This window comes from Clinocottus analis, unplaced genomic scaffold (assembly GCF_023055335.1).
Source record: "Clinocottus analis isolate CAN_PGR_092001 unplaced genomic scaffold, fCliAna1.0.p SCAF_6, whole genome shotgun sequence".
Taxonomy (NCBI): domain Eukaryota; kingdom Metazoa; phylum Chordata; class Actinopteri; order Perciformes; family Cottidae; genus Clinocottus; species Clinocottus analis.
This window is the reverse complement of record NW_027176218.1, coordinates 15,205,609-15,232,695: the sequence shown is the minus strand read 5'-3', so window position 1 is coordinate 15,232,695 and position 27,087 is coordinate 15,205,609. Positions and strand designations below refer to the sequence as shown.

The window sequence follows — 27,087 nt, the reverse complement described above, 5'->3', positions numbered from 1 at the left end:
TAAGAAAGAATAGAAAAAAAGAGCTCTTTGGGCATTGCCACCCTTTTCTTTGACCCTCACCTGACCCCCAAGACTTTTGCCCCTGCCCCGATGCCTTCCACGTTGCTGTTACACCCAGCCGCCTCTAATTCTCCCTGACCCGCTGGGCACACTTAAAAATAACCTGTGCAAAGGGCAGACTGAATAATTGTCACATGCATGTGCCAGTGCAAATCAAAGTCATGGCTACAGCCTCTCAAAGTATGCCACTGAGGTGCTTCTGTGTGCATGCATACGTGTGTTTGTGTGGATGCATTTGTATGTCCACAGAGTTCCCATGCTTGGCACCACCGTAGTCATCAGCTCAGCTTGACTCGTCCTGCCGGAGAGGAGTTCTTACACGGCCACCGCTGCATCCAACCGTACAGACAACCTGCTGACTTGGTCTGTTTGACACAATAGATTGATGAGTTGGAGAGGTTTCAGATTCATCAAGAAAGGGACACGTTAATGCTTTGTTAAAAAAGTGAGGGGTATTACTTTGAAAGGGGTTGTCGGTGGCTGACTGAGCTTGACTTTTCATTTAGGGTGTTTGTGTTATTACTTTAGGGTGACGAGATATGGGTTAAGAGATTCATGGTAAAAAAAAAAAAAACACTCTACAATTAGTATGCAATGGAAATTTTACACACTGCTGTTCTTTTTTATTTATTTTTTATTTCATTAAAGTAGGGGCTCCAAGTAAGTATGTGATTGGTGCAGAGGTGCACAGTGAGAGATACTGGAAGAGATCCTTTGATACACTAAAGTTGTTTTGTTTTGATGCAGCCATGTCTCAGGTTCTGTCTGCAGATACATGGTGGTTAATCTTTGATCCCCTGCTCCTCACCCTGTGTGAACCAGAATATGAGCTCATTTGCGCCCCCCACCCCCTCCCACCCTTGTAGGGAATCCTGGGTCTTTTTTTTAAGGCTATGTTTACCTTGATCTTTCCCTTCTCCCTGACAGAAGACTCTGTTCCCAGAGACTGGCTGTGTGTACGAAGGGCGGTTGTGCCTCCTGCCAGTCGAACCTGAAACACAGAGAACAGTGTCGGCACTGTTAAATCTTAAGGGTTTCTCTCTGTGAAACACTCTGGTCACAGCTGGACAAGAACTCGAATAACCTCAGACCACTTGCCTGGATTACATACACGCTGGAATACTCCATCCGATGAGCAAGCCCTTGAAGAAAGTTAATAGGTGGTCATGGAATAGCTACAAGATGTACAATTATTGACATTACTGCAGCCTGCTGGGTAGAACAGGGTGGAGATTGTGGGTATATGGTGTAGGTGTAGTGGAGGTTTACCATGGTAATGCCACACTGAGGTCCTCACACAACAAGGGGAATTTTCTATTTTAAGTACGATCATATGGGAAGTCTGGCTGGAAGGCATTTTCCCTATTTGAGATCCTTTAAATATACCTGCACCCCCCGCAAGACTCAGAATAGAACAACTAAACCACACATCCACCCACGGTGTCACAAAAGTAGCCTCCTTTTTCAACTGTTGACCTAGTTTTGCCTTCATGTCCTCTCACACACAGAACTTTTTTTTTCTATGGATTTTTAGATGTTTGGACAATGTTTTAGTAAATGAACATGGTGTTACTGGGAGGATTTCTATGCATGATGTAAAATGCATAATGATTATTTTTTGCGTCATATTTTTTTCATAGTGTTTCTTAGCTTCAATAGTCAGTTTTACAGGATTTGTTACTGGATGAAAAACTACATGATGTTTCTCTTGTGTGAAGAGAAAAGGGGGCTGAATGGGTGGATGTTGTGAAGATGAAAAACAATATCTGTGAGCAATCCCGCAACATCAGCAGAAGAGCCAACGGTTGAAATGTAGTGCACATGAGTAAATGGAAGAACACATATACATATTGCTTGTGTGTGTGCATCTCCCCATTGTACCATTTGAAAGAAGAAAAGTGGTCCGTCTGCGACAGTATGTTTAATGTTGTTGATGCACAGACTGTACTTTGCCAGGCCTATTGGTGTATATCTAGGTCATATGGCCATCCATTAGTCCTTTAGTCGTTGCAGATTGGGGGTTAACAGAGATGGGGGTGCTGAAAGGAGGACAGATGGAGTGATGGAAGGATGGAGGGAGTATCTGAACTTAATCTGTGCCATCATATTAGCAACAGCTGGCTTGATGCTGGCTGTCAGAATTGCAAGGCTCTTACACTCTAAACACACTGCAGTGTCCACATGTGGACACACACAGACACACACACCTAAAGAAGTTATCAAGTCCTTTGGCCAGTTGCCTTGACAGTGTGGCTGATGTTTAGATTCTGATGCAGGCTATAGCTCTTCAATCAAAAATGCTTTACATCCTAACTTTTTTAAATGTGTTATTATTCAAGGCTCTTGTGATCCACTGTCATGTGAGGTTGAGATTTTAGGGCAGGTGTGAAGGATTTATGCCTTTTTTTTGTTCCCAATTGCGCAGTATGCCAGAGAATGGATGTGTGTCGGTGAAAAGTGTGTACATCGGCTGTCAGTGTCAATTTACTCAGATGCCATCACATTTTTATCTAAACTCAAAGTCATAATGTGAAAATGTTCACCAAGCTGACAGTCTGGTTACAAATCAGAATGTAGCAAAATGTATCATGGGCAGAATTTGTTAAGTTATGAATATGCACATGATTAGGGGGGTTACTTTCAAAATGTTTAAACATCTGCTTTTTTAATTTAACTTGGAGCAGCAGCTGTGCCCACATGAATGAAATTAAACTACATGCACCTTTTCCAGTTTGCTAGACCAGAAGCATGAAGCAGCTCACTCATTTCCTAACTGTCTTTTCCTGTCAGCAGAAATAATAATCTTAATCAAACCATCGTACTCTGCAATATCTTGCACTGTACTGTGATGTTGTTTGCCTTTATTTACATCCAAAATAATGATGACATTTCCACCCAGTGGAAGCATTTACCTTGACCTTGTAATGACCTTGACCTTGCTGAACTGCAGCCACTTGCACACTTGTTGCGTCCGCACAGTACACGCCGTCTGCCAGCTTTGTGTGATACAGGAGTTGTGAACTGTTGTAGTGTGTTTGCATCTGCATGGTATCATATCGTTCTTTATTTTTAATTGGATTTTAAAGAATGTGTAGTCCTGCTAATGGTCGCCATTTACTAAATATATCAGTAATCTGATAGCGTCTTTCTTTTCTGTAACTTTAAAAGAAAATGACCCTCTTTTTTAGTATGTTAATTATGTTCCGCCTTTTCATTTATTTTCTCAACCCCCAAGCCTGAATATGCATAATATCGTCTCATTTAGTGCTTGCCAGTGACAAAGCAAATGGCACAGTGTTAGCTGAAGATGTGTAAACAACCTTTTTTGTTTCCCCAGGCCATTTTTATATTGACAAGATTGTTGTCACCTGCTGGCATAAGGTCACAACTGTAACAAAGGTCAGATAAACACCTTTTGTCACCTTTTTGTCTGCGGAATAGCTCATGCAGAGCTTAGCTCATGCAGAGCAGAGATAGTTTGTGAACCAATAGAGAGCTGCAGAGACGCACTATGTACCTCCTTAACAATATGACTACGCGCCAGGCACTGCAGATGCCTCAGAACTTTGATTTCCCATCAGGGCCAGGAGGAACCTCGCATCCTGTGACGACTAAAACGGCCACCTTTTTTATATTAATTCTCGGCAACGGTGCTCCTATTGAATCACTCATCAAATAAAAGACCACCTACTTGCAATCCACCGCTGTGCAGAATGCAATGGCGGACTGCCGCAAGAGTAGGAGCCAGGCAAAGAGCAATGACAGGAGAGACTGAGTGAATGGTAAACATTAGCGCTAAATCAGGGAACTTGAACTCCATATGACATTTCCTTCCTTCAATAGCTTTAGTGTTGACAGATTGGGTATCAATGTATCATTTAGGATTACTGGACATTGTGTAAACCAAAAGCAACCTTTTTTGTGTGAATTTAACTATGAAATGTAACTTACTTGGTCAACCTCTTTCACCTGATAACCAACAACGTTGTACAATCTATCGTTTTACTATTTTAATGCAGAGTTTGCGTCATAAAGTTGAATTTAGGTTTGTTATATCTATATATAAAAATAATAATAAAACAAACTTTTGAAGGTTACTATCAGGCACTCCATCTGCAGCCCAACATTTTATGTCCCTTAGAGACTGAGATTAATGTTCGTTAGATCAGTCAAGCAAGCTGACAATATACAAGTTGGAACATGTCAACATGTTCCCTTCCCAACGCCGCTCTGTTTTCCCTCACTCCTCCTAGTCGGTGTAATGATTACTAAAAACGAGCATGCCCCATGTGACAGCAAGACAAGGGCTTTCACCTCAACAAGGTAACTGAGGGTCAGATAACTTTGTTGTTGTGGTATCTTTCTTTCTCAAAGTTCAAGGTTAATGTGAGACACAGGAGTGTGTGTGTGTGTGTGTGTGTGTGTGTGTGTGTGTGTGCGTGTGTGTGTGTGTGCGTGTGTGCGTGTGCTATTGACTGGCCTGCTGCTACCTTAGTGTTATCTTTTCCACTAGTTGTTGCTATTACTGGGTAAATATTAGTCTAGCACATGTGTAGAAAGAACAAATGTTAGCCCAGCGTGGCAAACTTTAGTTGCTATGTACAGCAATTCTTGAGAGTTGAGGTTGAGCACGATTGCATGTTATATTTCAGTATTATTAGAAGGTCGAACAACGGGTAGAATGACTGCCTAGACGAGAGCAAGCAAAATGGTGCTTGAATTTCTCCTGGGGTTCTCATTGGACTGGTTCCTCAAGTTGTCTCCTTTGTCAATAGATAAACTAATGTGACATAAAAAAACAAATACAGTATTTCACTCACTGAGAGTTAAAGAAGTTCCTCTATTTCAGTGTTTCCCTACCCAGGTCACACAACGTGAAACATATTTTTGAGAGCCCCACTGGTATTGGTCCCACAAATATATCTGAATGCCCTTTTGCTGTTGATGTCCTGTTACACTTCCTCTCATCATAGCACCTTCTCTATTACACACACGGCTTCTTCTCTTATTTCTGTGAAGGCTATCACTGAACTTTGTAACCTCAGAGCACATTTGATTTCATATTTGGACAGAAAAACTTATAGTTTGATCAAGTTTTAAATATGCTCTTGTTTTGAAATGTTCATGCTCATATGGTCTAATATAGATCTCCTCTGATTTTGAAACACTGTAACTTGCAGTACAACTGTGTGTGTGTGCGTGTGTGCGTGTGCGTGTGTGTGGGGCACACTGCTGCTGGGACTGGAGAGGAGCATTTTCTCTCCTTTGGCGCTACATCATGTGCATGCGTAATCTTCCCTACAGTCTGCAGCAACAAGACAGGCACACACTTACCACCACGTATGCCAGTCCACACACTCATGTTTTAAGCTTACGTCATTTAACCGACGTTATGCATACACTATCGGGATGGACTCCTTGTATGCTCAAGTAACTGACCCCCCCACAGGATACAAACACATCAAACATGTGTGGACCCCGCACCCATGCTCAGTCTAGACTGCGTAATATGCTCGCGCACACACACACAAACACACACACACACACACACACACACACAGTCCTTCTCCCAACAAATCTCCACCCTACAGCTGTGAGAACCAGCTGTGATTGGTTTGTCCTGTCTGTCTCCATGTCTGCTCACATCTTGACCCGCCCTAGGGCACGCACTGTAAGTGGTATTAATTCCCCATGTGTGTCGGTCTTGATACAGTTGGCACCCCATTGTGTTTACTGTTGTGTAATGCGGAAGCTTCATGCTCTTTTCCATGCCGCCTGCACAGCACTCAGAGTTCTGCACTGTACTACACATGCACGCTTGCACTGCAGCAATGGAATACTATTTATAAACCTGATGCACAAGGACAAATAAGGCTGCTTTTTGGAAAGAGTAAATGTACTTTTTCCATTTTTCTATCTTGGTTGTTTATAGCTTCCTCTTTGAAGGAGGACATTTGAGCAGAAGACAGGAGGAAGAAATGGACAGAAGAGATTGCAAGATCAGAAATAAGAAGGGAGTCAGGAGGCTGAGGGAATGAGAGAATGACTCACCGAGGCAGAGTGGAAAACGAAGGGAAGCAGGGAGTGGTGTGACGAGTATGGATGTGAGTGTGCTTGTGTATTTTTAATGTGTATACATATACTTCAAGAGGGATGGCACGGTTTGTTAACCGCAAAGCCTCCTCCGCCCTTTAAGCCATTGTCAACCCGCAGATTTTTACTTCTATCCCTCTTCTACTTCTAGTATGTCCACTTTGAGAAACAGCGCTCTCCTCATGCGCCAGTGTAATCACTGTTGAATTATGTGGGAGAGAAAGATGAATCAGTGTGTAAATGTTCTATGAATGAATTGTATGTAACGCAGAGTTCTAGGGTGTTGCGATTGAGGTCTTTTAGGCGAGACTGCTCTGTAGGCTGGGCGTCAGAAGGTCTTGTCGACTGTTTGCGTTTGTGCACTGAAAGAAAACATATGGGATCATATCGATCTGAGTAGAGCACAGTAAGGCTGTCCAGATAGACCCAGGTGGCAACAGCTAGCTCCGTTAACCTCAGTGTCTTACCGTCAGCTCCAGTTCGCTATGAATCAGCTCACCACCCATTTGAACAACAATCATTTTTGTCTAAATCTGTCTGGAAACTGCCATGATCCTTGGCAGTTGTTATTAACAAGTAGAGGAGAAAACAAGGCACAAGAGAGAAGGAGAAAACAGGCACACTGATTGTCATTGTGTCTTTGCAGAGCCAGCCACAAGTTGATCCTGCCCACATCTGCTGTCACTGCATTATGTCCCCTTTTGTGTGCTGAGATGTGCATCTCCTTAGTACATGGGATCCATGTAGATATCAAGGGAATGACAGAAGAAGCAGCATTTTCGGCGGCGAAGCAATTTTCTGGAGCGAAGTCTGTTATTGCAGGTCTACAGGGAGGAGGGAGGAGGAGTGGCGATGGTGGTGGGGGTCGTCTTGGACAGTAATTCTCTGTGGACTTGGTTGGAGACGTTATCTGTCATATACACTGACAATGTGCAGTGTGAACTGCGTGTCACTGTCACACACAGTGCTTTTATGTGGACTGGCTGACGTGTCCTGGTACAGTAAGTCTTTGTTAGTGTTAGGGAGGAGACAGAGTGGGGGTCCAGACGGACGGATAGATAAACACAAACAGAAGATATGGGGATGGAGTTTCAGAGCTTAGAGTTAGTGATGCAGGGAGATACAACAAGTAAGATTATGTTCAAAAAAAGAAGAGCTACAAAGACAGAATAAAACACTTGTACTGTTTTTAAATCCTAATATTAGAACAAATATATGAACAAATGCACGCATGCAAAGATCTTGTAACATTTTGTTCTAATCAACATCAAACATGTCCTCCTTCCTTTCCAAACCTTCCCCTCTGTCCTTTCGTCCTCCTACAGAGGACGAGCAGGTTGTCAGGATGAAGGAGGAGAATTTGTTCCATCGGAGGTTTTCTCTGTGTCCAAACGCCACATCCCCCCCTAAAATTGACCCTCGCACCCTCACCCGGAACTTGTCCTATGGAGGAGACAACGACCTCTACAGCCTCAGCCCAGGTAAAAGACCAAGAGGTCAAAGCTGTTGAATGAACTGCAAATATCACAATTTCTGATATTTTAGTAACGTGTGCCGGTGGATTCCAGTGTCTGTGACATGATGTCGTACCGTGCTATAAATATTCCATACAAATCAATAAACCTCAACTGCTGCTCATTATCTGCTTCCGGGGCTTCCATGCTTTAGTTGTCTGTCAGCAGGTTGTTCACAGAGTTCATTTGTATGTGACTGTGTGTTGTGGGTTCCCACCAGGCAGTGACACAGACAGGAACGGTCTCTCCATGCTGAGCAATGAACTTAGTCCTGCCCAATCACCAGGCAGCAAGGTAAGAACACAGATCCTGATTGGGCAGCTCACATTTACTAACATTAGATGAGCCCCTTCCTTTTGTATTCCATGACGATATATGTTCCTTCTCTTGGCTTGTAGTATTAGTAACCTGAAACATGTAAAAGATTTTGAAGTAGACAAAAACACTAGTGCATTTAGGTTCTGACACAGCACCAATGTACATCGTATAAAAGCTAGGGATGTAAGAAAGTAGCGATGCAGCAGTCCTATGATGTCACAGGCAACGTAATAAATACAAATATTGATCCCACCGTTCTGATTGCATAAGAAAAGTCAACTTTTTTACTCTGCTTTTATGTCAATACACTAAATAAAGATCTGGAATTTTATGTCAGGGCCATGGTGGGAACTGTGTCTTCAGCACCACAAGCCATATATTTGATCCAGCCCATTATTGTCCTGGTTCTGCCTGTGTTGTATAAGTCCAAACAATCTGTTTCCATTCTTTACTAACACACATTACGAGAGATCAATACATGTTTGCAATAGCAATCGGGTAACCTCATCTCGTCTTGTGTTCTCTCCTCTTGTCGCTTTGCCTCGCCTTGCAAAATCGGCTATTTATATGTGGAATAATTCACTGGCACAGCTGCATCTCTGGCCCTTTGCCCTTTCTTCAATCCTAAAAGCCCTTATGGGACAAAAGGAGACAGAGTACAGCCTTATGTTCGCATTATGTAATTTATACAGGGTTGTAATAGTGTACTACGCTTTTTAGAAGGGCTTCTATTAACAAATAGATAAGAGTAAACGCATAAGTTGGCTCACCAATTAATATTGTGAGTCATTTTAAATTTAGTGCATACAGATTCAGTGGCATACAGTTATATATCACAGAGGAACCACAGTATAATTTACCACTGAGACTATAATCTCTAATCATACAGTCTGTGCCCTTAGATCTTTTACTAAGGAAGTCTGTGGTCACAACACCAGAACTGCCTTCTAAATTAACTTTGTGACGAAAAGGGCCACCCTCCCGCTTCATACGAACAGATCAGATGAGCTACGTGGCTGAGAGGGAACATTAATTGTGGGGTTGGAAATGCAAGCCGGTAAAGTCAGTTAACCTCTAGCAGTACATCACAACTATATTGTACATTGTTGGTCTAAAACGGCTGTGTTATTATATTGTAAAATGTCATTCCAAATGGGTTTTTTTAAATGTTGTTAGACTATTAATCTAGATTTGGGAAATAGCAAAAAATGAAGTTGCAATAGTTAGCAGTATTTATCTACATCTCTCTTCATCCTTACCGTCTCCTCGCCTCCCTCCTTCAGTCTGAGTCCAGGATGTTTAATGGAGTTGAGAAGGACCTCCCCTCCCCCACAGAGAAGCTGGCGCGTAAGGAGTCCCTGAAGGTACACATCACTTCCTTACATGAGGCGGGTGTGCAACATTTTGAGCAGTATTGTGCAATTGGAAGTATCATAAAGTGAATGTGATTTATATCTTCAGTATCTGGGGGATTTTTTATATTTTAAACATGTACCCTCTTTCTTTATTTCAAATGATCAACACTGAACGTGTTAATCATTAACCAAAGACAACAGAGTGATTGTGAGCATGCGGTTAACTCTGCTACCATCTAGTGTTAGTACTGTCGGACCAGTCCCCTAACCAGTAAGACGGATGACTCATTCATGTGTTGTTTTTTTTCTGTTTCACAGCTCCAAAAGCAGAACTACAGGCAAGAGAAGAAACGGGTGACAAGAGAACTATTTAGTGCACTAAAGGATCCCAGTGTTGTCATCATGTCCAACTGGCTCAAGGTGTGGGATGTTTACAAGACAGAGCTACTACATCAACATCTGTAGAGACACACTATTCACACTCTGTCATTTATGCCTTCTGCTACTTATCATCCGAGTTGTAATTTGCACATTTCTTGTTACAAATAATCATGGCACATTGAGACATCTACAGCTCAGAATGTATTTGTGTTTAGTCTTTTCTGCACCTTGCATGTCAGTCCTGTAGTTCCTTGAGATGTAGAATAACATCACACTGCTGCACGGCCCGGCCCCAGATAAGCGGTAGAACATGGATCACACGAGCAACATCATATTTCTTGCATTCCCAATATTGTCTGACACTAAAATGCCCTCCCATCTCGTCCCTTGGTCTCCTTTAGATTCGTGGCTCTCTAAAGAGTTGGACCAAGTTGTGGTGTGCACTGAAACCTGGAGTTCTTTTGATCTATAAGACCCCCAAAGCGGACCACTGGGTGGGCACCGTCCTGCTCAGTGCTTGCAAGCTGATTGAGAGACCTTCCAAGAAAGACGGCTTCTGCTTCAAGCTCTATCACCCACTGGACAAATCCATCTGGGCTTTCAAGGTCAGACATGTTTGTAGGCTCCCTGGCATTTTTTTAAATCCAGTAATAACAGATGATCAACAAGTCTACAGACTTCAGTCTGCCTCACTTTTCGTCATAGTGAGACAGACTGAGATCTAAATGAAACTATTGATTCAATACTAGAATAATTCAAACAGAATCCATATTTGATTAAGTCTGATTGTGTTTTTTGCCAAATGAAAGAGATAAACTTTAGTTCCTCCTGGTGGTAACTGGTAGTAAAGACTGTTAGTAATGCACATCAAAATAAATGTACAGTTATTAGTTTGAAATTGACAGCCATACATTAAATGATCTTACCAGCATTGAAGCTGGTTTTTTTGGGTGGTTTTGACTAAAGTTTATTTGATTTAGCAACACTGAGTGAAAATGCATGGTTTACTTGGAGTGCAAGATTAAAAATTTAAAAAAAAGGAATTTTATGTGAAATTGTATTCAATTTCTGTTAAATTTGTAGCTCAAATTGTCTTTCACTTATGTCAGTGCTTTTATTTCACCTTTCATTTTGTTTCACCCAATAGTTAGCATTTTGAATTGTAATAATTCTACGGTTTGGGGCTCCATTATGCTCACAGCCCTCGAGAGAGCCATTTGCTTCTGTTGGTGCAACATGACTTAAAATGGCATGAAGTGTGACTCACTGTTTCATCCGTACGCTCAGGGTCCCAAAGGAGAGAACGTTGGCTCGATCACGCAGCCGCTACCCAGTAACTATCTGATCTTCAGAGCAGCATCTGAGTCTGACGGTGAGCCGTCTGTCTGGTCGTTTTGGTTGGAAATGTACATTCTAGTGTTTTTAATAGGGCTGGGCAAAGTTGAAAAAATGTAACTGATTAATCGCAATTCATTTTTAATCTGGACGCAGACTGGCTGGACTGGGAGAGCCGTAAGACGCCCACGTCTGAACTAGGCCGTCTGGGAGAGATTTAAAGTGCAGCACCTGTGTGTGGCAGTGATAAGACCCTCCCAATGCAAAAGAAATGCAGTTAACACATAATTAACGACGTGAAAGAGTTGACGTCGTTAATTATGTGTTAATGTGTTAATTTGCCCAGCCCTAGTTTTTAATTATTTAGTTTTGGGAGCAGAATTTATTGAATGTGCTCCTTCCCGTCCCTAAAATGTGCCCGTCTCTGCAGGGCGGTGCTGGATGGATGCCTTGGAGCTGGCTCTCAGCTGCTCCAGTCTCTACAAGTTGACAGCCAAAGGCGGGAAAGAAGGAGATATCAGCACATCTTCAGAGTCATCCCATATACTCCACCTTCTGCAGTCTACTGCACTCACTGACGCAGAGCTGCTACTGTAAGTACTACACTCGTACAGCTGCATACAATTAAAGAACCTCACTCATCATTTATCTCCATCCTACATTCATTAGTTGTCATTGGATCATTTATGTTTCCTGTAATCAAACTCCCAGAGTCATTCTTGTCGAAAGGCAAAACACCGTTCCTAAATGCAACAGACAAGATTAGCTGATGGGTAGGGTGCATCTTCCTGGTAAATATAGATGTTTTTGTGAAACTATTTGTCACGGACAATTGTGATTTGAGATCTTGCAGTGCCAGGAAAAAAAGTAATTATTGTGATTTTAGGAGGGAGGATATCAAATTATTTTGTGAACTGTATACATTGTCTATTATGCTATTATTATATTGTAATTTCAATTTTTTTTCAAATTATACTTTTATATTAGAAACATTAAAGTTAAAACATGTGTTTTACACAGGAAATACAAACCAATATTTTTTTACTATACATATACACATTTTCAGTCCCTCCTAAGACCTATATTGAAGAGCTCCAGAAGTGTTGGTTGGACCCTAAATCGTTCCTGCATCAGACAAATTAATGATTGCAGGAACTTGACTGCTATGCAGGGGCCTGGACACTATCGCTAACATCGTATGGCCCCAGTCGAACCATTGCCTCTCTGATAATGTCGCCAGATGAGGCGCTCAGACCTGACCTGCGAGGGGCCGGTGTCGGACGCTTCCCTCAGCAGCGCCTCAGCTACTGGGAGAGGGTTGGGTGGAGTCGGCACTCTTCAAGGGGTACAGAAATCCTGATAAATCCCTTGCCCTCAGGCTGGAAATTGTCGCCCTCTTCGATAAAGACACAATCAAGCCTGTAGGGTGGTATACACGGCTCAGTGGGTTCTATTCAGTGTATTTTTTTATTCTAAAGAACCATGGCGGGTTTCACCTAATCTTAAACCTGAGAGAGTTGAACAAGTCTTCAAAGTCATGGCAGATGATCTCTCATCAGTGGTACAAAAGGCCTGGTTTGTGTCAATAGACCTCAAGGAGGCTTATGTTCACATGCCTATTGCACCTCACAACAGGTAGTTCCTGAGGTTAGTCTTCTGAGGACAGGCTTACCAATTCAAAGTGATGGCATTAGGTCTATTACTGGCCCCTTGTGTATTTAGAAGGTGCGTAGCAGCCGCCCTTTTTCTGGATGCCAGAGGTTTGACAATCTTACAATAATTGGACAATTGGCTAACAATAATAGCTATGCTCCTTGGCCATGTGAGCCAACTCGGCCTTACAGTGAACTACTCACAGAGTAATCTTGCGGTTAGAAGGTAGGTTTCCTGGCCATGACACTCAGTCAATGAGTCCTTTCCCAAAAGAGAGTGGAGGCTATTCAGCAAATTATAGGTTGCTTCCAGAGGGGCAGTGTTTTGAAATACGGCCTTTTGCTAAGCATGCTGACAGCAGCTTCAATGGTCGTCCCTCTGGGTCTTCTTTCCTTATTAAGTCCCCTTCAAATCTGGGTCAACAAGCTCCACTTTCAAGAGGCACCGGGGCAGGAACGTGAGGGCGTCCAACTTTTGTTGCCACACATTGAAGCTGTGAAGAAGGACACTATATCTTACCAAGGGGGTTCCTCTAGGACTTCCCACCGAGAGGTGGTGGAGACGGCGTGTCTGGGGCTGGAGTGCAGTCTGACGGCACAGAATCATCAAGGGCGGATGGAGAATGAAGCAGAGGCTAGAACATGAACATGTTTAAGCTCCAAGCAGTATACAAGGCTCTGCAATATTTTCTCCCAGCATTGTAGGGCCGGTATGTTCTCACCCGGACAGACAGCACCTCGGCAGTGTGTTACATTAATCATCAGTGAGGCACCAGGTCCATGCAGCGACAGCCAGTGTCACAACAGCTCCTTACGTGGGCATTTCCCTACTTCCTGAGCCTCAAGGCCATTCATTTCCCAGGAGTGCAGAACATTACAACAGGTGTGCTGTCCAGACAAGGGCTGTCACAGGAAGCCTGGAGGCTCCATCCAGATGCAATTAGATTGATTTGGAGCCGGTATGGAAGAGCGGAGGTGGACATCTTTACCTCAGAACCATCCATGCATTGTCCCCTTTGCTACTCCCTAATTTAGACAACCAGTCCTCGGCAGCAAGATGCCTTAGCTCATGCTTGGCCAGCCTGCTATTTATATGCCTTCTCTCCAATTCCACTCATTTGGATGACGCTGGACAGAGTGCTGGGGGCCTACAACCTACCGGGGAGCCGATGGTTTCCACTGCTTCGGAAACTGCTCAATAGGAAGCCATGGCGCCTCCCGAGGAGACCAGACCTTCTCTCTCAGCTGGAGGGACACGTATAGCATCCGAATCCGGATGGCTTTCAGCTCTGTGTTTGGCCATCAGAAGCCAAGACTCGCTCTTGGCTTCCTGTGAACAGTCACGAGGGCACCCTCCACTGGGTCCCTTTACGCTTATCGGTGGAATATGAACAGTAGGAGCAGTAAAGAGTGTTCAAGCATAACTTCATGCTGTTACATCAATACAAATATAGTAACCGCGTGATGGGAAAAATAGGTGATTAGTAATCATATTCATGCCTTGACTGTAATGTTTGCCCAGTTGCCCCAGGCAACTACCTTTGGCCCATTATTCAACATGTAGTCGTGTGGCCTCTGTTGAAAACCATCTCTTCTTGTAGCTGCTGTAGTCACTCAGCCTATTGTACCGGATTTACCCAAGAAGATATGTTACCGTGCAAATGGTATCTAATTTTAGCATGCTTCTGCTAAAATTAGACACTGTTCTATTTTTTTCTATATTAGTGAAGATGAGCTGAGTTCATGCTCTGTGAAGCCTGGATTTGTGTGATACAAAAATAGAGAGGGAGGTAGTCATTTTTCATTGAGGAAACGTGGCGTATGATTACAGAAGAGCAGTGTGACTATCTTCTCCTGTGCTGGAACAGTGGGCGTATATTGTGATCTTGCCTTAGTTTGTGCCTCAACACCTGGGGCTTCTGTGGCTCCGAGGTGGATCCCCTGAACAGAAGATCTCTGGCACCCCTCGTCCACATGTCAAAGTGTCCTTGGGCAAGATACTGAATCCCAAATGTCTGTTTGTGTGAATGTGCATTAGTTCCTGCCCTCAGTGTGAATGTGTGTGTATGCTGACATGTAGTGTGGAGTTACTTTGAGTGGTCAGAAGACCGGTACCATTGCTTCATTGAGTGTATATAGTAGCACCTTGTAAAACTGTTTAAAAATCAGATTTATTGGGCACTGGAAAGAGTATTAATTCTACTAGCAGGGTAGAAAAGTCTTTAAGGAGTGTGGAAATGTCTTCTAAACAGTGATTTATGCTGTTGTGTGAGGTGGTTCAAGCCTAAGAAGCCTTTGATTCTGTCCTGATAGTTATATTGTCTTCAACACACATTCTGAAATAGTTTTCTAAATGCTGACAATTAGAACAAGTATTAACAAGATATTCCTCAGCATTTAATCTGCAACGCAGCTGACACCCATCGGTGGGTGCCAATAGCAGTCTGAAACCATATGAATGTGATGAGAAACAAACATCTATGTAACTATCAGCCACACCAAGCCTTTAAATGCAATCGTGTCTGCCTTTTGTTACACTCCTTATATGATTCACTTATTTATTAGAGTTATTCTTTGCACAGTGGGCCTTGCCGTTAGAGTGCTCCGACGTTAGGCATCCCCTCCTGCTCCTCCTCCTCCTTGTCCTGCTCTATGGCTGTGCCCTCCCTCTCGCCATCCATCCCAGCGCTCCCTCCTCTCCTGTTTCTCTCCCAGCCAGTCACAGCAGCCCCTGCAATCACATGACTGACAGGGGAGCAGGAAGATGAAGTAGAATGAGAGCCATACACGACGCAGAAAGAGACGGCAGACATAGGCGTCACTAGCCCGCCCGCCCGCACACAAATGCATACAGCACATTGGCACAGAAATATGCACACACACACACACACACACACCCAGGAAGCAGGTGTGCCAGAGTCTAGGAAACAGAAGTGCACCGTTTTAGTGACTGGATCAGAAACCTTCACACAGGCAAAGGAGAGGAGATAAGGACAGACTGCCGCTGGTGAAATCCTCGTTGGTATCTTGTTTCCTGGGGAAGAGTTTGTCTGTATGCTGTATGTCTCTGAGGTAAGAAAAGCCTCCGTAGCAGGGCGTGTTTGGGTTAATAAATAACGTTACTGGCTGGTTAGTTCGAGTGCGCAAGAATGTGACTGTTCACGTCTGTCGAGCCCTCAGGCATTTTGAAAACCAAACTCCCCTTTCATCGTTGTTAGAGCAAATAAGCTGCTTCATGGTTTTCTGTGACCACAATCCCTTAACTGAATGGGGTTTTGATCGCCCGTGACACACTAAGCAGATCCACTGTATTTGTTACGATCTCTAGAGCGGAGGATCTGTGAAATATTTGACCTTTTGAGTGTGCGTCGTATAAGGAAGTCCAGCTCTCATATCTGTGTGGGTCTGCTTGCGAGTCCCTTTGAGTATGTTCTTGGACATGTGCACCCACCAGAGGACACACACATCCACTGTTTGACTTGTAAAATGGCTGAAGGGTTGGAATCATGATGTTCCCTATTAGCTATCGATTCCACCCCTCCCCCTTTCCTTCGCTCATTCTTGTGTTTCCTGTCCTCAGCTATTTCAAAGCTGATGTGAGACTTTTTTCACGGTTTCCCCTTTTTTTTTCTACTTTTATTCTGGTTGTTGGAGTGCTGACAGATCTGTGGTCTTGGCTTGATATGTCCAAGACTGGAACATTCCACTTTTAGAAAATAATGAATCAGCATAGCGTCTCGTGTGTGTGCACGTGCCTCTGTCTGTCTGTCTGTTATGTACTTTACATAAAGTACATGCACATGTATACATTTACCCTGTTTGTTTACCCTCATTTGTAGCCAGTCGCTTTCAGTATCAGTGAACGGGGGGTGGCTGAGGATGAGATGTTGTGGTTGTCCTGGCAACCAGACGGGTCAGATTAAAAAAAATACATCCCAACCAGGTCAGCCAGATTTTTACAGTGGATCGTCGCTGACGCAGTGGGTTTACTCGTCATAACCCGGACGAGATGGAGATTTGATCCCAAATTCAATTCACATTTAAAGAGCCTTGAAGGTTTATCGCCGGTGTTTTTTTCTCTCCAAAATCTCTGCTATGTTTGATCCATTTATGGATTGCCTTCCTTGAGAAGCAATCAACAAAGCTTCGGCAGCAATGAAAGGAAATTGAATAAGATGTTTCTCTTGTCATGTGAAACTACTCATCTTTAATGTCTAATAACAGTCATTTAAGCTTCCTCAAGCTACTCTCAATTGAATAATGCCCTGTAATGATTTGACAGCATCATGAGAGCTACTTATGACACCAATTGAAATTGCGATGCAACCTGTTAAAGATCAGCGCACAGTTGTTGTTTTTTCCTCGTCAAACCCTGTGATTATTCTTCATCTGTAAATTCATTACATTATTTCCAGAAAAGGTTTCTAAGGTGCACATGCAGCAGCAATAAAGCGCTTGAATTTCAGGGATGCTTATTGAAATGATAACCTTTTGTGTTCTCGTCCCTTCTGTTACTGTTAGGTTAAATGACACTGTGCTGCTGGGCAATCACCACATGGAGCACGACGGCTTTTCAGACAAATCGGAGCGCGAGGCTCATGATGACTGGGACACCCCGGCCAATGAGAACGGTGGAAGGCTGACAGAGGAGAGTGACATGGACCAATCAGACGAGCTGTCCCCGGGGCCACAGGCCACAGCCTATGTAGAGCAAAGCACAGAGGAGATGGCTGAGGTGAGTAGCTGATTTTACAGCTCCAGTACTTATGCAGCTAGCTCTGTCCTGTTTTGTTCAAGTAACAGTTCCTTCAATGTAGTTTTTACCTATTGTTGTGTTGAAAATGGCAGCAAGAATATCTAAAAACAAATGCATCTTTTGAAGATCTGAGTAAGCAATCTGAAAGCACTGTTTTCTACTCCAGGCGTACTATATGCACCGTAGTTCAATCCGTTATCTGCTCTGGCCCAATATTTAATTAAAACATAACGGCTTGCCTTTGGTAAAATTGTGTCGCAGCTGCTCAACCGAGGTCTCTGACTGGAGAGCCATCAATGTTAACGTGCGCTTATGGCTGTGTTACTTCAGGCTGGCGAGGCGTCCCAAGTGGAGACTGTATCAGAGGAGAACAAGGGTCTGATCTGGACCCTGTTGAAGCAGCTGCGGCCGGGCATGGACCTGTCCAAGGTGGTGCTGCCCACCTTCATCCTGGAGCCCCGCTCTTTCCTGGACAAGCTGTCTGACTATTACTACCACGCGGATCTGCTCTCACAGTCAGTATTTCTAAGTACCTGGACACGATACCACTCAGTATATACGGAATGGCCCTCCAGTATCTTCGATGAACAAGAAAATTTGATTGGCAGTTTCATACATGATGTCATTTTTCATGTGGTGCAGTCTGGTGTTCTTCATCGCTAATGCTATAAAGATTCTTACTCAACATATCAGAAGTCATGTCACCCCACAATCATTCCGCTGTACTACACAGGACCTTACTGGGAATTCCTCATGATGCAAAATGTGAGCTGCTGTAGCAAGCGAGGGAAATCTTCCTGTAGTAAAACAAGCGAGCTCACAGACCAACTGGAGCCTTGATCAGTCAATGCAGATATGGTTTATAAGTTTAAACACTCATAGAGGGGGATGTTTGTGTGATTTAAACAGCTCTCAGTGCACATTAAGCTCATCTATTACCCCTATTTATCTATTTATCAGGTTACATATTTTGTTGTTTGTTTTTGTTTGCTCTTGTCTTCACGTTCGTGTTCTGTTGCGTCTGTTATTGTCTATTGTTTAAAGTGTCTTTGTGTACTATGAAAAGCGCTATATAAGTTGAAACTATTATTATTATTATCTCTGGGAAATAATTGGCAGTTCTAAGTGGAGGGGCTGGTGCCGCTAATTTAAAATTGGAATTCTGCGTGGCGAGTAAAAAATAAAATTAAGTAAATAGTGGATACATCTTTTATTGTTAATTTCTTCTGTTCGTCTTATGGAAAACACACATCTGGTATGATTTTCTTGTCAAAATTGTGTCCGTCTCCTTCCCCACCTTTCCCGCCACAGAGCTACACTGGAGGAGAGTGCATATGGTCGGATTAAGCAGGTGTTGCGATGGTACTTGTCTGGCTTCTACAAGAAGCCTAAGGTAAGATTTTTTTTTCTTCATTGTACCAGATGGCCGTTTTATTATCATAGTTGCCCAAATATAGGACAACCCTGATTATAAGATGCAACACCTGTTTTTGTCTTTTTAAAGATGATAGATTAGCAGCTATAGCATAATTACCTCTCTTCATATTATGTTTACATAAGCAATCTCATGGCTGAGATAATAACTATAGCGTTAAAGTCTTTCTAATAATATTTGGTTCCATCTGAAAGATCAGCAGTAACCAGAGGATTCAGCTGTTCGGTTATCGCCAAAGCTTTCTGCAGAATCTCTACTGACGGGCTCTCAGCAGCGATTGTTTTGGGAGCACTGGAACATTTTTAGCACTGCATTTGTTGGTCTCATTGCCTCCTAATATGAAATTCTCTGTGCACTGTATTTCTTGGCCCCCTCGACAAATCACTCTGTTCCGGGTCGATATTTGCAGTAACACCGTCAGGAGACACTTCCTACTTGATTCCACTCGTTAGGAATTTATTTCCTCAGAAGCAGAATAACACGCAACAGAAGCCAGCGGATAACGCCTGTAAATTAAATTGGGCTAGCTCAACACTTTTTGGGCAAAATAATCTCAAGAAATGGTTAGAAACCTGGTCACTGATGATTATTGGGACATCTACAGGACTTTCTTCCTGCAATGCTGTGCGTTATTCCCTGCTGAATTATTGAGTCCAGACAATTGATAATGTGTTCTTTGGTTATGCTTATCATCTTTAAATTTGACTTTTTAAATCTTAATTGTTGAGGCCAGTTTGGGGCAGTGATCATGTGCAATGATCCTCACCATCAGGTATTGGTAAAATGTTGTTGTGTTAGAAGATGCTTGCATTGATACTAAGGTTTTGTATTTTTATTTCTGCATTTTCCAGGGTCTAAAGAAGCCTTACAACCCAATCTTGGGGGAAACGTTTCGCTGTTGCTGGCTTCATCCTGAAACCGACAGCTGCACTTTCTACATAGCTGAACAGGTGAACCCGCTTTCATAGCTAGAACGTGTCAATGTACAGGACATGATCCATCCAATGTGTGGAATATTTGACAGAGCACTGTGACATGCAGCAAGTCTAAAATGAATATGTGCTCGGGTATCTGGCACCTTATTTTTCTCACACTGCTGCTCAAATGTGTCTCTCTCTCCCCTGCCAGGTGTCCCATCACCCGCCCATCTCTGCCTTTTACGTCTGCAATAGGAAGGATGGTTTTTCAATCAATGGGAGCATCCTAGCCAAATCCAAGTTCTATGGTACACAGCATACTACAATATGTTTTTTTGTGTGTCCAATTAAACCAATAAACATACATTTATTGTAATGCATGGACACAGCAAAGTGGTCACGGGTAGAACTTTGTATCGTTCAAAGAAATGACAATACCAGTACCCGCGGTTCCTCCCCAGGTTAACGAGGTTAGCTGTCAGCACTGTTGCTGTGATTGCGTTGTTTACACTGTTAGCTGCCAGCTCAGCCATTTAAGGTGTGCTGGCATCCGGCTTTCTTTACGGGTTGTAGCGGCTGTGGTATTAATGGAGTACTTCACGCTCCTTCTGCTGTTGTAGGTAACTCTCTGTCAGCTATTCTGGATGGCAAAGCCAGGCTGCTATTCCTGGGCAGGGACGAGGAGTATGTCATCACCATGCCGTACGCTCACTGCAAAGGTACAACGCCTTGAGTAAATCTTGTTGACCATCACCTATAATTATCTCATCTTGTTTCTCTGTTAACGTTGTCAATAGGTTTCCAAAATGCCCTTGAAATTGCATCATCTTTTTGAGAGAAAAAATATAATTTTTGTTGTCATACATTGTTTAAACTTTCTAAGTGGGAACAAAAGGTCAATTTTTGTGTTCCCTTTTAATCCTGTTATGTAAATAACAATCCAATTTTGTTTATATGAAAGGTGACAGTCACCTTCACTGTCCTCTTGAATACTGATGGATCTGTTTGCCAGCTAATTACATGGTTGAAATATGTCAACTACTGCACTGGACATTATTACAATTGTAAGTGAGGGAATTAAAACAAGGACACAGACAATAAGTACACTATCTATTATAGAAAGGATAGGAAGTTGTTGAATGGCTCGGCCTCTTGGCCTGAAGAGCCCTCTGACACGGTTTTATTCACAAACACTCTACTACACAGGGCTTCGCATCATGCTGATGTACTTATTGATCTGATGCTGTATTACTATATCTGTGCCTCCTGTAGGTATCCTGTACGGCACTATGACACTAGAGCTGGGTGGGAAGGTTACCATTGAGTGTGAGAAAACTAAATGTTTCACAGAGCTGGAGTTCAAACTCAAGGTACATTTTAAGTAATATCAGTAAAATTTGTAATTATTGGCTAGTTATGTTTTTCTTAGATTATGATAGTTGCTTGATTCGTGGAAATTGATCCTATGCATTCTGAGAGAACAGCAGGTCAAGTAAAGATGTTTACACTTTGACTGCAGCCTTTCCTAGGAGGCGCCAGCTCTGTGAATCAGATCAGCGGGAAGATCTTTGTGGGAGAGGAGCTCCTGGCCACCGTTGATGGACACTGGGTGAGAGCTTTCACCCAGTTGCGTTATGGAAATTGTTCACAAAAACAAATGTTTTCCAGTGGGACGGGAGTAAACAATTGTGTTGCCTTTTCAGGACAATGAGGTGTTCATTTATGAGAAGCGCTCGGGCCAGCAGGAGACGCTGTGGAACCCGAGCGCAGACATTCGCAGCAGCCGCCTCAAGAGACAAGTGGTCCAAATGGAGCAGCAGGGAGAGTTTGAGTCTGAAAGGTAAACCGCAAATGTTTATTTCTCAAGATTATCCATATGTCTCTCTGTCATAATTGTTGATTTGAAGGTCGTCAATTTCCCTCAGCATACATATTGCAGGTCGATGTAATTAATAACCTAAACCGTTGTTTCCGTTTATGTGTGTTACTATGTCAACATGCACAATACCAGGCCTCTGGAAATGGCCCATCTAAATGATCCTGACCAAATCGCAACAATTACAAAACTCCAGCTGGCTTATGGGACGTTTACCTGTGGAACATGCCCAGTGCTCAAGCCATCTTGTTATGCTCTTGACAGACTCTGGCAGCATGTAACCAGTGCCATCATGGACCGGGACCAGCTGAGGGCCACCCAGGAGAAGTTTGTGCTGGAGGAAGCTCAGCGGGGAGAGGCCAAGGAAAGAGGAGACAAACCCTGGAGCTCCCAACTTTTCCATCAGGACCCAGTCACCTCCGAGTGGACCTACAGGCACATGGAGTATGAACACACTCACACCAAAATAAAACACCGCAGATGGCACACACTGTTCAGCCTTTTTAGTTTAGAGTTTAGCTCAGTGCAACAGGAATTGAGCTGTCGAGTAAGGAGAGGAAAAACATGACAATAATGATGTGTTGGGATTTAAATGATAGCGTGTCCTCGGCTCATGACATTGTCCTGTTTGGCAGCGCACGACCATGGGACCCTGAGCGCTGTCTGGTTCAGTTTGAGAAGGACGGAGTGGTTCAGACCCACGAGAAAAACCAGAGGCAACACAACGGACTCTCCTACAGCCACAGCTGGGCCAGCCAACAGAAGGTTAGCCAGACCAATCACACACCTCCAAGTTGGAGCAGTGATGATCTATTATAGATGGGTGTCGCATTGACATTTCATCAAAAGAAAAACTGCACTGTCCTGTCAAGCTAGACTGCACCTGATATTTAGATGCTTCAAAATCACTGACAACCATCATCAGCCCCTTTCTTTCTCACTTGTTATTCGCTGCATTTCATTGTCAATTTGTGAAGTTTAAACAATTTCCACTTACGACTCTTCGACCTCCTCCCAGGCGGAGATGAACGGGAAACGAAGGAAGGCCAGCAGCCAGCCGTCCAGCTGCAGCCAAAACACTGAGAGCAGCAGCACCACACCAGAGCCTACACACGAATCCTCAGACAATGAAGGTGAGGCGCGCACATACGCGCAAAATTAACAAAATCTCAAATCGTGCGCCACACGTCTAATGTTCTCTCGTCCGTCATGTCCCCAGGATTCTCAAATCAGTGTGCACGGTGCAATAAAGAGGTGAAGGACATCGCCCTGATAGAGACCTCTATCACATCTATACAGAAGACACAGCAGGACATCCAGCGGTGAAAATAACACATATTTACATGCATACTCACACATGTGGAGTGAATTGGGGAAGCATAATGTGCATAGTGTCTGGAAAAGTCAGACCTTGAGTGTGTTTTGGGTTTTTGGTTAAAAGAAACATGTTTAAGTTGAGGGTAAGGATAGTGTAAAACATTTTAAGATGTGCTTTCAAAACATAATTAGAAACTCACATTATCATCCACTGCTGGACCACAATGTGGTGTCAGAGCATCTGTAATATCAAAATGATATTTTAATGTTATCATGAATAATGTCAGTACTTGAAACAACCAGAGGGTTGTTTTAAATGGTTGAGATTGAATTCCTGCTGAACCTTGTGAACCCCTTTTCTCCCTGTAGGAACCTGGTGGCTCTGAGTCGTCAGCTGACTCGTCGAAGAGCAACAGACGACAGCATGTCACTCACGGGCCGCCACTGTCTCATCCTCTGTGTCCTGCTCGTCTCCCAGCTCCTCCTCAACTACGTTTTTACCTGAGCCCGCTCTCCAGGGAGGAGTTTCCCTCTGCCACTGATCTGGCATCAGATCCCTTCAAAAAAAGCACAGACTACAATCAGCGGATGAGGGCAGAGACCTCAGATCAGTGGTTAGAGGGCAACTTTGTCCCTTTTTGTTTCCTCTGAGAGGGGAGGAGCATGGACAACAAAGCAATAAACACAGCCACAGCCACCGCCTGTCAGTCATCTGCAGAATGGAACAGCACCCCCTAGTGTAGCCAGACTGAAATAGCACTGGCACCCACACACTTTGGACAGGAAGTGAGGGATGAGAGACGAGCATGGCTGGAAAGATTTTGAATAAAAAGATGAAATGTAAGATGAAGAATGATTTTGCAAAAAGAAATGACAAAGAGGATGTTTCACCATTCCTTAGTATGTTTTTTATATTGCCCTGCAATACTGTTTATCTGTTAGTGTGCCTGTATGTGTGTTGTTCGTACCTACACTACAGTAGGCCCTATTGGCACAGGCAGATCACCGCTTGGACTTCTCCTAATCCCTTTCCACTCCAGATTTGGGCCTTAAACGCTGAAGCCAAAAAGAAGAAGAAAAACAAGAGAGAAATGTAGAAGGAATATCTTCCAACAGTGCAATTCTGTGCGTTTTGTATCAATGTTCGCTCAAATACACTCCGTCTCGTCTTTTAATGATGATGATTTTACCAAAACAGTATTTATAATCCGAAAGGACAAAGAGTACTTGTTTACAGGGAGCACTGTGTGTGTTTGTAGTGACACAGAGGAAGGGAGGATACTGGAACGAGGCAGGGCAGAGAGCCAAACGGAGTGTCTTTTTGTATTTGTGTGCCTGTAGTGCTGTAACAGAAGGGATAATAGCATAGCACTGCTTTTGGTCTAGACCACGACACTAGTGTGTACAATCAGTTACATAGAGGAGCAGCGTGTGGAGGGAGGGATGGAGGGAACGAGTGAAAATACATGAAAAATAATTTCAAAACTTTGGCCTAATAGAAGGGGTTTGTGTGTGCGTCTTGGTCCACACCACTTTCAAGTGTCTGTTTTAAGATGTAAACACTTAGTAATGAGTTGTTTGTTTTTTTCTTTTAATCAATTTGTATATATTTGTCAAGGTCTGTGTTTCAAAGAGGATTTCAGAATGTATTTATTGGGTGATTAACCTTGACTTTCCTAATCTAATTCAGCTTGGAGGATGGAAACCAGGGCCGAGAATTGCTCTCCCAGGGTTGTGTGAGTATGTAGTGTGTGTCTGTGTGTGTGTGTGTGTGTGTGAATGAATGAGAGGGTAAAGGAGCACATGTGTGCGAGTAAGCCATTATGGTTGTGCTATACAAAACCAGATCTGTGATCTTGGTTTTTACTGGTTTTTTAACCCTTGAATTTCAGTCGCTATTGCGAGTCCTGATCTACCCAATGGGAGAGACTCAGAGAGCACAAGAAGGAAGTCGACTCTTTGAATGATTTTATTTACACCTTTAATTTGTTTATTCTTTTCATTCTGTTCCTGTTTTCTACTCTACTGCCATGTTGTGGGGATTCTACATGCCAGATATTTTTGTCATATTGAACGAAACTACAGAGAACATGAAGTTACCCGATGTTTTCATTCATACTTGTTGCATACTGTAGCACTACAGTAAAACATTTTAATCCTGTCACTGCATTTGGTTGTCATTAATGTCTTGAAATATATATATATATATATATATATATATATATATATATATATATATATATATATATATATATATATATATATATATATATATATATATATATAAAATCTGGTGTTTAATGCTTCACTTTACAGAACCAAATAGTTTTTGCTTTAGCCAATATTCTCCACCAGAGGGGAATGTTGTGTAAACTGCGGTCTCTAAACCTAAACTGCAGCAGTGCAGCTGCAACTTCTTCTAGGTGTTAGTTACAAACATTGGTGGAGAATAATTAAATGAATTGTATAATTTTTATTTTGATGAATGAATACAGGTTCCACAGACCCAAACGCCACACAAGGGTTAAGTAGCTTAGACCTTTGTGAACGTTATGTTTGTTATTTAATTCTTCAGCTAGAAAGAAAGGCATTTTAAAGCGAGTAGACATTAATTAAATAACGTTAATAGTTCATAAACTAAATTCGACAAGACTTATTGTTATTACATCATGAACATCTGCACAAACTCAGTTCAGCGTCCCGTCTCTCCTGACAAACACACACAGTATTGTGACCCTATCCATAACACCAAAAAGGAGGACACTATGGGGTATTGTGTGAATAATCGCATAAGAAGTTTTTAAACATGATATATCATTTGAGTTTGAGGATCTAACGATCAATCTTTATTAGTTTATTATTTATTCACAGTAAAGTTTAATCAGTTTGACGAAGGAAAAGGTTAGGATTCGTAATTTAAGATTATTTTATTTTGAACTACAGCCTTTTCACTTTTGACGGAATTGTTTGCAATTATATGTGTAGCGCTATATATATATATATATATATATATATATATATATAGATATATATATATAGATATATATATATAGATATATATAGATATATATAGATATATATATAGATATATATATAGATATATATATATATATAGATATATATAGATATATATAGATATATAGATATATATAGATATATAGATATAGATATATATAGATAGATATATATAGATGATTGATTGATTGATTGATAGATAGATAGATTTGATGCTCAGGCCACATTTACACGCAGATATTTATTTACGAAAACGAATATTTCTGCCCCTCCGTTTTCAAAAATAACGTCGTACACACATGATCGGTTTCCAAAAAGTTTCTGTTTACGTGAACCCGCATAATACGCCACCGAGCGCCGTGATCAGTCAGCAAGATGTAAACAGAGGACGCTCATATATGACGTAATGCATTTTTAGTCGCGTACGGTGACGTTTGAGTACCTGAAACTCCGTTTGACAGAGTGCACGCGCAAACACGAAAACGGTGTTTCATAGATCTCCGCTTTGGCCGGAGTTTTTAGAAATGATCGTTTTCCGTGATAAAATCTCCGTTTTCGTGTAAATGAAAGGCCAAACCGCATGAATATATCTGCGTTTTCCCCTCGGGGCCTTAAACAACTAACTTCTCGCCTGAAAACATCCTCCGGCGTTAAAAATCCGGACTGTCCGGCCTAAATCCGGACGTCTGGTTACCTTAACACACACACACACAAACACACTCTCTCTCTCACTCACTCACACACACACACATACACACACACACACACACACACACACACACACACACACACACAATCTGCTGGTTAATATAAAACGTGTTCATCATATATGAGTCGATCCTCTCTAGATACAACTCCCCTCTTGTGGGCGGGGCTAAACGAGAGAATTTGGGGTCTACGTGATGACGTCATAATGCCTTTGATTCGAAAAGGGAGAGTTTTTAAATACCCTTGGTTCAAGAAGTTATGAGTTAAGTTAGAAGACTTGGTCAACCAGACTTTTCTCTGTGAAACTAAAGAATAAATTTTTCAATCGGAAAGATGCAGGTGACAAATGAGATGA

At 42.5% G+C, this 27,087-nt stretch overlaps 1 protein-coding gene across 2 annotated transcripts in view; it reads left to right on the top strand.

The window, feature by feature from the left end:
• osbpl5 (oxysterol binding protein-like 5) overlaps positions 1 to 25,170 on the top strand; it is a 42,472-nt gene extending 17,302 nt beyond the window's left edge. The window contains exons 3-24 of one of the 2 annotated variants that reach the window (XM_068603124.1): positions 5,993 to 6,164; positions 7,479 to 7,634; positions 7,888 to 7,961; positions 9,269 to 9,349; positions 9,659 to 9,760; positions 10,123 to 10,326; positions 11,009 to 11,093; positions 11,487 to 11,649; positions 17,230 to 17,443; positions 17,795 to 17,979; positions 18,776 to 18,857; positions 19,751 to 19,849; positions 20,028 to 20,124; positions 20,437 to 20,535; positions 21,089 to 21,186; positions 21,336 to 21,425; positions 21,520 to 21,656; positions 21,957 to 22,136; positions 22,328 to 22,457; positions 22,711 to 22,825; positions 22,912 to 23,014; positions 23,379 to 25,170. In XM_068603124.1, coding sequence (XP_068459225.1) covers positions 7,499 to 7,634; positions 7,888 to 7,961; positions 9,269 to 9,349; positions 9,659 to 9,760; positions 10,123 to 10,326; positions 11,009 to 11,093; positions 11,487 to 11,649; positions 17,230 to 17,443; positions 17,795 to 17,979; positions 18,776 to 18,857; positions 19,751 to 19,849; positions 20,028 to 20,124; positions 20,437 to 20,535; positions 21,089 to 21,186; positions 21,336 to 21,425; positions 21,520 to 21,656; positions 21,957 to 22,136; positions 22,328 to 22,457; positions 22,711 to 22,825; positions 22,912 to 23,014; positions 23,379 to 23,514 — 2,610 coding nt within the window. In that variant the 5' untranslated portion in view covers positions 5,993 to 6,164; positions 7,479 to 7,498 and the 3' untranslated portion in view covers positions 23,515 to 25,170. The remainder of the gene's footprint in view (positions 1 to 5,992; positions 6,165 to 7,478; positions 7,635 to 7,887; positions 7,962 to 9,268; positions 9,350 to 9,658; positions 9,761 to 10,122; positions 10,327 to 11,008; positions 11,094 to 11,486; positions 11,650 to 17,229; positions 17,444 to 17,794; positions 17,980 to 18,775; positions 18,858 to 19,750; positions 19,850 to 20,027; positions 20,125 to 20,436; positions 20,536 to 21,088; positions 21,187 to 21,335; positions 21,426 to 21,519; positions 21,657 to 21,956; positions 22,137 to 22,327; positions 22,458 to 22,710; positions 22,826 to 22,911; positions 23,015 to 23,378) is intronic. The other variant, XM_068603123.1, reaches the window with a different exon arrangement.
• The last annotated feature ends 1,917 nt before the right edge of the window (positions 25,171 to 27,087 follow it).